Here is a 14752-nt window from a genome sequence, read left to right as displayed (position 1 = left end):
TAAAGTCATCCTAAACTAGAGCTAAGGGGAGGTCTGTGAAACTTCTCGTAAACATTTAGAAATGTGGTATTCTCAGCCGTCTTGACTGAGGCATTCTGCATTCAGGTTTCAGGTTGAGTGTCACCTCTAGCCAAGGCCATGAAGACATGAGATCTTAATTTGAAATAGCAATCAATTCGGCTTCAATTGCATATGTGTACATGTAAATGTATAATTGAAAAGGCTGGTGCAAATGGCACAGGGCATGGAATTAAATCAAAGTTTGCAGCGCTGACATACCTATAATAAGAACAGTTATAGGGGGGTCATATTTTGTATCTAATCCACGCCTCGCATGTTGTGTTTTGGATTGTAGCCTTAGTTTACGTGCCTGATTTTTGTGAAAAAAAGCTTTATTCATGAGGACGGATACTGCACAAGACTGTGAGTGCCTTCCTCGTTCTGAGCGTCCTAACCTTAACATCAAGAAAAGCATGGATTTACAGTAGATCTTAGTACCCATTACAACCTAATAAACAGCAACCAGAGGGCAGACCTTTTCATCAACAGCACCACCCTATTTACAGAATACCATGGGATTGGGAGGTAAGACTACAAGAAACAAAGTCATGCAGGAACATGTTGTGACTAATGCCTTTTATTAGTGTCATAACCTCATGCAATTCCCATGACCCCTTGTATGGGGAATGTAACTCTTAAATTGCCATGTTTAACTTTCTTTACACATGCAATATTAAAGCGGGTTTTTATTCTGTTAGATGTTCTAGATCACTCCAATTGAACAGAGATGCGCATAACTGTAGAAAAACAGTTGTTACTTTTTCTCACTGACAGTAGCAGAGAACCCCCATCCCTTAAATGGAGCAACAGTGACTCCTTATGGAATCTAGTATGGTTAACACTTTCAAGCATTCAAAAAAAAAAAAAAAATAGCGACATAATCTATTTACTTATTCTCAAAAAGCTTTGCATGTGTTGTTATTTCTCAAACTCGTGTCATTATGGGGTGTTTCGAATTGGAACGCAGCGATTTGTAGTGTTTGCCCTTTAGTCTTGTTCAACAACACTACGAATTTCAATCATGTAGAACTACAATTCCCAAAACTCTAGTAGAAACTGGCTAAAGGGCCTGCTCGCGGAGTTGCAGTCTATTTTGTTCTTGTAACCTCCCGTAAGCAATATTCGGTCAGACGGGGATATGAGAACTACAAATCCCAGACACTCTTTGCAGCCTGACTTTGGTTGTTGGAAATTACACAGATTGGTACTGCGGCAGAGCTGTAGAGAAAAAACGCAACACGATTCGTGTTTGGAGATCAATGGATTTGTTTCGCTATTTTTTGCAGTAGTAGAAACTCACCGTTGAAAATGGGGAAAGCCGAAGAAGTCATACGCATTGGCAAGAAATTGGACAAGATGGTCAATAAAAAAAGCACGGTAAGATGTGGCTGCTATTATCATCACATTACATAGTACTGTTTGTGTGCTTTTCTAGAAAATTCTGGAAACCCAGATTTCTCGTCGACGTTGCCATATATATATATATATATATATATATATATATATATATATATATAAAGAAAGTAGAAATATCAAATACAGTTATTCTCAACCCTGTTTGATTTTCTGTTACTAAGGAAAATGGGCATCCGACAGATACTGCAGTTCAATTGTGCGGCCATCTCTTTTGTTTCTGCTTCTGCAGACACGTACCGTCGGTTACGTGCAGGTTAACGTGTATGAATACATTTTTTATTAAAATGTGCTGATATTCATATATTAAACACTGTTATAGCGTGTATACACAATGCATGTTCTAGAAGCATTGCTGTGAATGTCACAGTATTTTTGCACACCCAACTGCAACAAAAACTACATATTAATAATATATAGAGCTTACAATCATTTTCTGGGCCTGCTGTCAGCCCTCTTGTGTGTTTGTTAAATTTATTTTATGGTACTTGCATGCAATGTTAACAGCGGTGCTTCTGATGAGTTGGCGGCTGATGCGCTTCCAAAGTGCGGTGCACACTGACTCCATTGGGGGCGTGGTGAATGCTTTTCAAATTCTTTACACGGTGGTGACCACGTGGTCAGAGACCCGTCTATTATAATATTTGTGGCCAGCTGTACTATCTGTAATGAACACGAGGGTAATCATTTTATTATTGCTATGCCTTAGTTTTAGTAAGCAGCAGTACATTGACTTGTGTTTTTTCCTCATAGGAAGGTGCTATAGACTTACTAAAAGAACTGAAAAACATTACTATGTCCTTGGACACATTACAGGTGAGTACTGGTAACTGGTTTTACAAGATGTGTTTAAATTGCAAACCATATACTGTGTAGACTGGTTTGGTTGATCTATCTAGCAGTGTCATACTTTCAGGTCTTCAATTCAGGTCTTGGTTTCATATGTATTTGGAGGTAAACCGATACATCTGTTGTGGAGGTGATATAAAAAAAAAATGGTGCAATTCTTGTAAGTTGATTTATTTTTGTCTTCTTACAGTCCACAAGGATTGGGATGTCTGTGAATGCTGTAAGAAAACAAAGCACGGACGAAGAGGTCCAGACCATAGCCAAATCTCTTATCAAGTCTTGGAAGAAACTGGTGGGTAAGGAAATGTTTAACTTTTTTTCCTTGGTAAGTGCCCATTACACCCTCCCTCTTTAACATTATTTTCAGCTTTTCACTCCATGCTTGCAGTGTAAACTAGCGAGTGCAGTGTTTCTCAGCTCATTTTCCTGGTGGTTGAAAAAAATTGTTTAATCAAACCCTAAAGCCCAGCATACACGTGGAGACATATTTTCAGAAACGTGTTTCTTCAGAAATTGTCAGGATCATTCCTTCAGCACGCTCCAAAAATGGAGGATAGACTTATTGCTAAAACTGTGTAAAAGAAGAGGAAGTCACAGGAACAGTCGTGTGGACAAGGGAGTGGATCCTAAATCAGGAGGAGAGAGGAGTGGACCGTCGTCTTTTAAATGAACAATTTTGTTCATGTGGATCCAGGCACTTTTGAGAAGCTGCTGAGGCTTGTAGGACCACGAATAACCCAAAATGACACTGCAGTGGATCAGCATACATATCAATAAAAAGATTGTACCAAGATTCCAACTTTGAGACTTTAGATTTAAATTAGTGATGTATAACATTGACATACAAATGGTGTTCTTTTAAAGGTTAAAACAAAACCTTGGACAGTTTACCGCCACCGCTGTTGTCCATATGGTTGCGTGCAAATTAAAGGAAGTTGTTCTACACTACACAGAACAGCCTCAGAGTCTTGCAGTTTACCCACTGCAACTGTTTAAAACCATTACATCTCCACAAGACTCCTGCTGAGATTGTCATGGGGCCAGTGCTGCTGTGTACATTTATCAGGAATGCTCAGAAAAATAAATGATTGCATGTCCCATTTAGAAAGTCCCCTGGATTGTGGCTTTTGTATTTGTGTTTTATCATGGGGATTTGATTTTTGCTCTTCAGACAGTTCTGAAAACAAAGCAGACGAGAAGAAAAAAGAATCTTCCTCACCATCATCGTCTTCCAAGAACAGCCCTCAATCGGGCGACCAAAGGTAACTCCAATTGCCTAGGGTGTGTGTTCACTGCAGTATCATGTGTCCGTGCCTAAATTTACATTACAGCAAAACAGGGATTCCCCATGCTTGTATTTTTTTCTTTTTTTTAAGAAAGATGTTTTATTCCAAGTTATTGTCTATGGCAAGACAACAAAATCCACAAATTCATGAAAAATATTAGTTCATCTCATGACACATCTCATAAAACATATAAAAATTAGGTTACCTGTGCTTACCAAGTAGCGTTCCAGTTTAGGTTAAGTGTTAAAGCTTTTTATACATTTTGTTTTTCAGCTCAAGCAAAAAACAAGAGGCACCAAAGACCCCCAGTACCCCAACCACCCCAAAGGTCACTACATTCCCGGCTGTGCCAGTTACAATAGACAGTGTGCGCAACAAGTGCAGAGAATTACTGGTGGCAGCTTTACAAATGGACAGTAAGTCCCTCCCCTCCCCTTTTTAATTAAAATTGTTACTGTTAGTTTTCAGCGGTTTTTATTTTTATGTAACACTAGTACAGTACATATTGGTTGTTCAATACAGTAGAACCTATCATATCCGATCCTGTAAGATACACTCTGTTAAACGATGGACCTCCCATGACATGTGAAATTTACTCTTTCAGTTGCATAGAAAAACCAGGTGCTACAGAAGACGAGAGGGGTATTGCTGCAGACCTGGAGGCAGTCAAAAATGCGGTGCCGTCCCTGAATTTATGATGTTATAATGCCCTGATGTTAATGAAGCAGCTGCAATGTAGTAGGACACCTCCCTGTCACCTACGATAGTCTTGCATATCCGATGGATCCCTGGAACCAATTCAATTGGATATGGCAGGTTCTACTGTACTAGTTTTATTTCATTAGAGAAACAAACATGTTCCTGCAGTCATGGAGCAGAGGTGTTATGTGTAAACAATAGAATACATTGAGGCAGTTACAGGAAACACAACTTGCATGCAAATGCCATTCAAAATGTGTACAGTTGACCTACTCCATTCTGTTACGGCACAAGACCAGTTCTCTTGTATCCAAGGAGCATTCTTAGAAGACTTTTTTTTTTTCCTCTACTGATGTCAGGTGGGATGGTGTGCATGTGAGCAAAGTGGTAATGCGTGTTTGTTGTGGTTTACCATGCTGGTTGAGTACAGGGAAGCCTTTGAACAGCAGCCGTGGAACAGCTCACACGATTGTAGTATGTCACTGGCAGCAGGCCACTGGTTTAGGTCATTTGTGTCAGAGCAGTACAAATTATTTGAAATGTTTATAAGCAATAATGCCATTTTTCAACAGATGATTATTTAGCAATTGGAACTGACTGCAAGCAATTGGCTGCACAGATTGAAGATTATATCCTTTTTTGTTTTTTAAGTGTTTAAATATTTAACGTTCATTAATCCTTGAATAAGTATCAATTCAGGGAGATATATCCCGTACTGTTCTATAGTTAACCCCCTCTTCAGTAGAACAGCTTTCTATAGCATCTTCCTGGACAAACTAGGGTGATTTTTCTGGTAAAGTACTCCTGCTAAAATAAATTATTACAGTATTTACCTACATTTGAGTGACACTTCAGGGTGTTTTCCTCCTAACTTGTAAGATTCACGACCGTAATCTTTAACTGTGTTTTTGTTGTAAACGAGCCTATATTATCAAACTATTACAGTTCAGGATTTGCAGTCATTTAGTTTGGTGTTGTGCTTCAAGTTAAGTAGGCGATTCTTGTGATTTTAATTTGTCTCGAGGGTAAATCTTCCTTGACTTCATCATTACATATCTACCAAGAGTTTAAAAAAACAGACGTGAAGTACAAATCACGACTGAGGAGCAGGATCTCGAACCTGAAGGACCAGAAGAACCCAGAACTCAGGAAAAATGTTCTGTGTGGAAATGTTTCAGCTCAACGCATCGCCTCGATGACCTCAGAGGTGAGCTCGTTTTGTTTCTGGTGTAAAAGTGTGTGTGTGCGTTTACTCTAATAGTAATACAAAACACAAATACTGATTGGAAATGGGTGTCAAGTTTACACCAGCTGTATACCCTCTGCATCAGGGGTGCACAATTCTGGTCCTGGAGGGCTGGATCCCTCCTGGCTTTTGTTCCAACTGTGTTCTAAATTACTTAATTAGACCGATAATTGGTAATAATTGGTCCAATTAAGTAATTTAGGGCAAGGTTGGAACAAAAGCCAGGAGGGACACCGGCCCTCCAGGACCGGAATTGTGCACCCCTGCTCTACATGAAACCCATGTGCTTCTCAAGGACTTGTCTCTGGCACTGTGCTTCAAAAGCTTTAACCATGAATGTTGCAGATATTTATTGAAGCAATTGAGATCCAATTAGCCAGGGAGCACAGGCACAGGATTAAGCCAGCACAGTATATAATTGATGCTGGGATTGTCACACCTTCTCTTCCTTGAAAGATGGGATCTTTAATATCCACAGAGTGCCTCCTGCTGCACAATGCCCCCCGCGCCCTCCTGCTGCACAGTGCCCCCAGCACCCTACTAGGTGCTGGCTGAGCTTTGTCTCCAAGTGAGGAGCCACCACCACCATTTTCTTCAACACTTGATTCCCTCATTCAAGTATTAACCCTTGCTTAGCTTCCAAGGAGCCATTATTTAAACTAGACAAAATATACAGTTATTTCATTTTCAATGAAGGGCATAAAGGTGCTGTACATTCAGGAGTCTGCTGGCTACAATATACAAGATGAAATGTAATTTAATTTTTTAGCCCTTTTCTGCTGAGTGATTAATTTTTAAACGTGACATAGTGGTGTAAAGACATTTTTGTATTTGTTAAATTCTGCATACACACAGCTCATTGAAATAAATGAAAAATACTGTAAAATGTAAGTACCATGATAGTAGTCTGCATATCTAAAATAATGAAGTTACTTTTTTATTTTTAAGCGTCAAAGCAATATGTTAGCCCTTTTGTGGTCCATTGTCTGGTAAGACTGTTCTGTAAACTGTGAAACCACCTTGTTTTCAATGAATGTCTCACATTTTTTTGAAACTCCCCCAAAGTGTTACAGAACACCCTGCAAAGTTTACAAGAGATGCATTGCATTACATCACCTTTGCTGTGCCCCATGTTGTCTGCATTGCAGCATTAGATTTTTCATGTTGTCAACTTTTTTGAAATTCATAGTCACGCATCATAAATCAACTGGAGGAGGTTCTGTAACACTTGGCGATGTAAAGGTGAGAAGAATACGTGTTCACAAGTGCTGGCCGTGTTTGTTTTAGGAGATGGCCAGTGCAGAGCTGAAGGAGGTTAGGAAAGCCCTGACAAAGGAGTCAATCCGAGAGCACCAGCTGGCCAAAACAGGCGGCACGGAGACTGACCTCTTCCAGTGTGGAAAGTGCAGTAAGAAGAACTGCACCTACACACAGGTACAATCCAGACACTGTTCCTGCCAGCATAGGACTGTACAGCTATGGCCAAATGTTTTGCATCACCCTATAGAATTAACACATTTTGCTTTATAAAGTCGAATGAATCCCGCTGAATAATGTAACGGTAAACTGAATTGCATACCGCTGTGTACTTAATGAAAAACTGAAAAAATGTGACATTTCGATATCTAATATGCAACTACTACTATTATGGCTTCCGGTTGACTTTTGCGATATCATTTTGTAGTTTGTTTGATTTTATGATGTTAAATAAAATATATAAATGTTTGTATGATGTGTTTTTAATTTTTTTTATATAAGTATTCTCAATCCTAAAACTCTAGGTGATGCAACACTTTTGGCCATAGCTGTACATGCCAAATTATTATTATTATTTTAAAAAGTGTGATAGTTCATTCATGTTTTCCTTTTATCACTGGAAATGTAATTGGAGGAATCTGCAGTCCATTGTGTCTTGAAATTGTAAACGAAAGCCCTGGACACACTGCGTGGTGCGATCAACAGGAACGCGATCTGTCAGGCGCAACGGGCAGTGTGTTCTGCTTTGCGATTTTACAGGATCAGCCGATCCATTTCAGTTGGCTTGCAAAGTTTAAACATGTTTAACATTCTGTGATGCAATTCCCTCGCATCGGCTAGTGTGTTTTACCCACTCGCAAGTCTCAGTCAGCAACCAATGAGTTCACAGCTTTAGGTCATGTGACTGGAGACATGCATGTATTCTCTCTCCAATTAATAAATACCAAAAAATGTATATAAACACACACACACATACATACATGGTATTCCGTTGGTTTGTATAGAGTCATGTCCGTGGCGATATCTTTTGAAAACAAGCCCATCAGCCCCATGAGATGTGACCGGTCGCATCGGGCAGTGTGTTCCGTGTTTAAGTGAGTGATGCTGTGGCCACTTATCTCTCTGTGTCTCAGGTGCAAACCCGCAGTGCTGATGAACCTATGACCACATTTGTTCTGTGCAACGAGTGTGGAAACAGATGGAAGGTAGGTCGCTTGAACAATATCCCCCACACTTAAGAGTAGCTTGGTGTGGGTAAGAAATAGGAGATATCTTAACTATTAATTCATCATTTACTGTTTGTCATCACATCCTGGTGAAGCATCATTTTTCATAAATCTAGGATAGTGGTTTATTTCCTTTTAGTAGTATTAGCTCTGTAACAGTGTTATTGTACATGCATACTTTATTTAATAATGTGACTCTTTATATACTTTTCAGTTCTGTTAGGACTTCTGTGAAGTTCAGCGTTGAAATCAAGATCAACTATTGACAAATGGTATTTTGTTACAATTGCAGTGATGATGGGAAAAGTACATTGGTGAACAATGTTAAAACAAATTGTGCATCTTTAATGGGGAATTACATTTGTCAGCTGGATGTTAAATACTTCCTTTTTCTTGTTTTTTAAAAAAACGATTGTCTTATTTCAACTTAACTTTTTTGTTTTATTTATTTACAGAATGATTTGCTACATATTATGTATTGGTTATCTGCCTTTTTAAAACTTAGTTATATTTTGTACCATTTATTCAGTATAAATCTGATCACTGCCCGGTGTTGCATGATAATGTCAAAGGTCCGGCACTGTTTTCTGCACTGAGGGAAACTTGGGCTGCAGAGTTCCGTTTCCTTTCAGTTCCAGCTCTTATGTCACTCAAGAACAACTGTGGCCAATAATAAGTGTAGCTAATATTGAACTGAAAAATTTCTGATGAGAGCTAAAAACTTTAGATAATCACAAATTGTGCACTGTGGAAGAAAATTAATGGTTTGTTTGAAATAGAATTGCAAGTTTTGAATTGAATGATACAATTATTTAGATACTTTTTTTTTTTTTTTTTTCGGTTCTTTTTCAAAGTTCTTTACCAGTTTTCATTAATAAAATTTGGTTACTAGTTGTTTTGCTTTGTCGTTCCCACCTTGTGGTGTTGCAACAATGTGTTCCAGGTGTTGCTAGTGAATTACAAAAATTATGTAATAAAAAATAAACCGGTTTCACAGTCTGTACACCTTTGGTGTGGAAAATAGCTTCATTAGTGACATTTTAGATGTGTCCCAATACAAAGAAAGCATAACCAGCACTCTTCTTTTTCTTTCTTTCTGCGCTCTATGTTGAAATAAGGAAACTAAAATAGGGAATTACCGCCCAGAATTTAAGTTGCTTCTTCTCATCACATGCCTCTGCGGTGATTCCAAGCAGCCTGCTTCAGACATAAAGAAGTGCTTTAGGTACAGTAAGTGTTTTGATCTCTGAAACGTTTAAAAAGCGGGTGTGTGCACTGACACACACAATCGCAATCTCACAATGAAAGTATGGAATTCGATTCTTTGTATATCCCCACATGTGGTCAGTGTTTTATTTATTGCTATTTATTTTTATTTTTATTGCTAGTATACCTGCCTCTGATCTCTGATAACCAAGCATTAAAACAATAATACTTTGCACAGTGAAATAAAAAAGATGAATGCACTGCTGCCCCACTGTTGTACAAAAGCTAAAAGCTATATTTTGGGAGAAAAAAAAAATCTTCCTAGTTCTGCTAGGTGGCACTATTTTGTGTTTCTGGGTGTATTAAATCTTTTGCTCTGTTCCCCTGTTTTTTATAACTTGGCCTCTTTTGTGGCCTTGACTGGCTCATTTTTCAAGTGGGGGAAACAACACATTTGGTTAGAAAACAAAAAGGCTGACTAATTCCTTTGCCAAGACCCAGGGCTTTCAATTCAGCAGGGATACACATTAATATAAAAGGAGGAAGCCGTTCAGCACAATACTCTCTTACAAATTATTTATGGCAAAGGGTCAGTCCAGTCCAGGCTTTTGTTGTACCAGGTCCTAAATATGCATATTTTTCATTTATTACTTGAGATGTGTAATAATTAACACACCAGATATGTTAATGCAAGGGATCTAGTTTTGGCTTTCTAACAATAAGTTTGTTACACCTTTATAAAATAATTAAATACAACTACAGTATTTGGTGTAATGCTTAGTTTATCTAGCCTATGGTATTGGTAACAATCCCAGTAGTGTATCATTTAAATTTACAGTAAAATCTTAAGAGGATCAAATTAGACAATGGCAGTCTTTCTTGTGTGCCAGCTTCATATAGCAAAGAAAGTATATCTAAAGTAGATGGTTTAGTCCTATATGGATGGTTAAGTTACACTTCAACAGACAGTGCAGACACACAGTGGTGTTTGCTAGTATGCCTTTAAATAATTTGATTTAGAAAAACCTAAATAGAAAAATATGCATTTTATAATTGAATAAAACTACCATAAGACTGTGTAGTTAACTTAAAATTTTATTTTTCAAACAGTAGAAACCAAAGTTGGCACGGTGCAAAACTACAATAGGTCCTGTAAGGAGGATATACAGTCATTGTAAAATAAAAAAAGGGGTCTTCATAAAAACAAACCTGTTTTAAAAAAAAAAAAAAGTTGACATCCCCATAAACGATTTTAAATAAATGAGTCTTGAACTGGGAACATAGCAGCAAAATTAAGGAAACATTCTAAAGCTGCAGCATCCATTCCCTCATTTTTCCTTATTTTAAAAGTTACTCATCCTAACAGTAAAAGTGTATTCAAATGTCATGCAGTTTAGCTGAGGTCAAACCCATTTAAAACTATCCATGAACTTTCAGAGTCCACTGAGTGAGAGAGTTTGATTAAAATCACAATTCCGGTAACCTTTCAATTAAGTAATGCCTGCATGTGTACTCTCATTTGACAGGAGAGTACACATTCACACACAATTCTGCTGTACTACATAACCCAAGCTTGGTTGAATTTTTCCTATAAAATACATACAGGGTCAGACTGCAAATGTTCAGTCCTAAACATATCCATGTGAGAGTAATTGGCACAAGTTCACCAATGTAACAGAAATGTTTAAATGAATTAATTTGCTTGTTGCAATCCAACATACAATAACTAACGTTCTCCAGAGAAAATATAATCGTATTTTACAGCAGTCAAATGTTGGGCACTTTAACATATAACACAGAATATCTATCAATGTAAACTTGCTAATCAAATCGAAATCTGTGATTTCCCAAACATGGATGGCGTGAAATCAAAGCCCTCAAAAGACATAGGTCTGCCAGACAGCAGACATCAGCTGTAAAGATTCACTGGAAATACTAGCATCTGTCCACGGGCAATTCAGAGCAATTATTACATTGAAATGTGCGCTGAGATAATACTTCTCTCTGATTGACTGTTTGTAATGTTTAAAGAGGACTTGTCATACATGAAGTAACTCGCTTTCTGTTCTGGTGGGAACCTCCCTCACCTGAGGGAGGTCAGATATCAACCAAGGCTAGGGGATGAAGATTCATCGGCCCCCCGCCTCCTTCCTCTCCCCGCTGGAATTGCAGAACATTTTTGGAGCTGTGTACTTAAAGAGTAAGTGGTGGGGTTCCGAAAAATATAGCGTGACACGTCCCCATGTGTTGCTACAACTGTTTAAATAATGTACCTGTCATTTTTCTTTGTTAAAGTCCTGACAACTATTTCCACTTATAACTTTAAAGTTTTTTTCAAAGCTGTTTTCAAAATGGCCACTCTAGTGCACTGATAGTGTTAGGATTATTGCCCACAATGTCAGACAGGTAACACAGCAATAAAGTACGGAATAGAAAAGCCAAAGCACTTCATTTTTTTCTTTAAATCGCTCTTCCTGCAGTGATTTAGAGGACAGATCTCAAACCTCAGTGCACTACAATGGCCATTTTGAAAAGAGCTTTGAAACAGACTTTAAAGTTTTAAGTGTAAAAAGTTGTCAGGATGTTAAAATTGAAAAGAAAAATTATTTAAATAGTTGTAGCAACACGTGGGGATGTATAACGCTATATTATTCGCATTTTATTTCGAATATGACATGTCAAAAGATACAGTACAGATACACTAACTACCAAGGAGACCTCCCCACCCAGCTGTCCAGCCTGGACACTGGAAACAAAAAATGTTGAGATCTGGGGTTGTCCAGACCAAAACCTGCTTGTGATCCATTTAATTGCTGGAGAAGAGTTTTAGGTACACTGGCTCAAGAGTCAAAGGACCTGGATTGGTATTAACACTGACATATACATTGAAAAAAATGTACAAAGGAATACTTAACAAGAATTAACACTGTTAGTACAGAGGCACTTACATTGGTTGCTTCCAGTTTAGCTATGACCTGGGACCCTGGCAGGTATTGGAATAAAATGAATAGAGGATAACAGAGAACGTACTCCGCAAGAAACTTGGAAAGCAACTGAAGTGCACAAATAACACTTCAAAAAGGGAGAGATTTCCAATGTAAATTTCAGTCCATTTCTTTGTCTAATATCTATTATCTGAGGCTTAGTCTCATGCACGTTGGAAATATAAAAGTCATATATTTATCAAGGAATAGAGGTATCAATGCAATCTCATTCCTATCCAATTGAATCCACTGTTAAATGTAAGAAATTGTTGAGCAACCCTTTGGAAGGACCTTTGTATCTAACAACAGTACGATTTCTAGTAACACTTGACAATATGTGGTAGGTAACATACTAGCTCCTTGTCACACATCTTTTCAGAATAAATTCCACACTTATTTTTATATATAGATTTATTCCAACCCTATTTTCATAAGAACTGACACTATTCAAAAAGAAACATTTGATAAATGCAATTTGTGCTGTGGGAATGTAATCCACTGTTAAAAGGCATTTCCGTAGTTTTATATATATATATATAAAATATAAACTGGCATGGTTGTGTCCCTTGTCACTCAATGCATTTAAAAGTGGGAGAACCACATATACTCTTTACACTATTTCTCAGTTCACTTTTATAAATGTAAAATTGAAGGAAACGTACCATGGCAGATATATGACATGGGAACAAGTAATCTAACAAAACAGGCTTACGGGTACTCCATTCTTGTAATCAACACCACACATATTCACTCAACGTAAATTGGCTTGGTTAACTTTTATGTTTTAAATTGTACGCTTACCATATGTTCATGGGATGGGTGATGGTATGCCTTGTTGACTAATTTCACGTTATATAAAGTTCACACGTTGTGGAATGTTCGGGCATACACTGAATTTGTCTTTTTTGACACAGTAATTATCCTATCCAATGTACACAAAACCTTTATTTCAATCATTTAAAGCAGCAGAGCTGAGTGAATTCCATTCGTCATTACTAAGGCTTTCAGATAACCCAGGAAATATCAAACCAGCCCTACTAAGGACCTCTGTGTACTGAAATTAAATAGAAAGCCACAACTGGGTTATCTTACCTTCCGAAATAACACAATTAAAAGTTAAAATAATAACATCAACAACAATAATAATAATAATAATAATAATAATAAACACCTTGGTCCTATGGTTTTTAAATCTTTTTAAAACATCTTTTGTAATCTTTGTAAAAAAAATAAATAAAATAACTGTCCAAACGTCATCCTTTTGGTCAGGTCAAAGATTGAAACTGGTCACATACACAGTAAGTCAGTGGTACCATATTCTATGGCACTCTAACCTGGCTAAAGTTACATGCTAATCCTTGTGAACAGTGTTGCTTAAAACATTTCATAAAATATATGGTGAAGAAGGTGAAACTATAAAACAAAGGAGTAGAGTAATTAAGGACGGAGGGCTGACCTGTACACAAATCACACCTTTACCCTTTAAAATAAGGTCCAAACATGACTGCTCAAATTCACCAGAAAGTATCAGGTACAAATACCAACTTTTGGTTAAACTTGTATACTGCTAACAATTGTTTAGGAAAAAAAAAAATCCATGACTTTAAAATAAAATGTATACCAACCTAACACATTTTCAATATTAATTAATGACGGTGTGTTCAACCCAGTTTCTAATTGCATTACCCAGCAGATGCAGAAAACACCTTTCATTTTCTATAGATGGTTGTTTGCGGAGTCTTATTTTACTGATGCGCCTTTTAACTCTACCAGTCTGTGTCTTTTCCTCCAGGGGTGAGTTTTTGACCCCTCACGAAAAACAATGGAAAAAGATCCCAGTTAGAACATGAGCTCAAGGATCGTGGTATTTAAAATAGCAGTAAGCTGCTGCAAAGACCACTCAAACAGACCCATTTGACATGTTTTAGTTGCAGTATATATTATTACATAGTATCTAAGTGCATGTGCTTTCATTTTCAATTTCCATAAGCAGTTCAAACTATGTATTGTATCTTGCATGTACTGTAAGTGTCGTACCTTGCTTGTTATATATGAAATACTGGTTATAAGAGGGTGAACTCTGGTGTTCTGGTATCAGGAAATGAGGAGCTCTGATACCATACAGAAGATGACACACTACCACATCTATAAACATTTTTTAAGTCACGAAACCAAACCTGTACCCTTAATGCTGGCTTTTGTTTAATAGGATTTACCCGTCGAACAAGCATCAGCAGGCTTTTATTTCAAATGTGTGCAGCTGTATTAATGACTGCTGCGCGAGGTGACACGCAATAAGAGGAGATCCTCCATCGACTGCAGTGGATCGTGACTTACAAAATGCAACATAACACCGTTGTGCACGGTCCCAAATCAAAACAGCTGTATGGATAATCAGAAACTGGGCTTCTACATTTGCAGATGTATAAAAACTACAATAAATGGCCAGGGGGCTTGTTTTGGATCCATAGCCTTTGACCAAATTTCCAGTGCAGTTCCTGCATTGCCCACAGGTAGCAGGAAATC

The 14752-nt window shown here is 37.7% G+C and overlaps 1 protein-coding gene across 1 annotated transcript; it reads left to right on the top strand.

Annotated features, from left to right (window-relative positions):
- Positions 1–1183: 1183 nt before the first annotated feature.
- On the top strand, positions 1184–8462 carry LOC117426122 (transcription elongation factor A protein 2-like). Its single transcript, XM_059003974.1, has 10 exons — positions 1184–1437; positions 2227–2289; positions 2513–2618; positions 3494–3584; positions 3882–4024; positions 4880–4941; positions 5365–5514; positions 6841–6987; positions 7944–8015; positions 8251–8462. Exons 1-10 carry the CDS (start codon positions 1369–1371, stop codon positions 8257–8259), a joined length of 912 nt encoding a protein of 303 aa, XP_058859957.1. The 5' UTR covers positions 1184–1368; the 3' UTR covers positions 8260–8462.
- The last annotated feature ends 6290 nt before the right edge of the window (positions 8463–14752 follow it).

The sequence above is a fragment of the Acipenser ruthenus genome, chromosome 29, assembly GCF_902713425.1.
Source record: "Acipenser ruthenus chromosome 29, fAciRut3.2 maternal haplotype, whole genome shotgun sequence".
Taxonomy (NCBI): Eukaryota; Metazoa; Chordata; class Actinopteri; order Acipenseriformes; family Acipenseridae; genus Acipenser; species Acipenser ruthenus.
Note: the sequence above shows the minus strand (reverse complement) of the source record. Positions and strands in the feature narration are given on the sequence as shown.

Bases quoted from the DNA above. Each gene is read 5' to 3' on its own strand.
- LOC117426122 (XM_059003974.1), top strand. From the start codon at position 1,369: ATGGGGAAAGCCGAAGAAGTCATACGCATTGGCAAGAAATTGGACAAG. The intron at 4,025-4,879 runs GTAAGTCCCTCC...ATTTTTCAACAG, and splicing joins GGCAGCTTTACAAATGGACA to ATGATTATTTAGCAATTGGA. The intron at 4,942-5,364 runs CTTTTTTGTTTT...TCATTACATATC, and splicing joins CACAGATTGAAGATTATATC to TACCAAGAGTTTAAAAAAAC.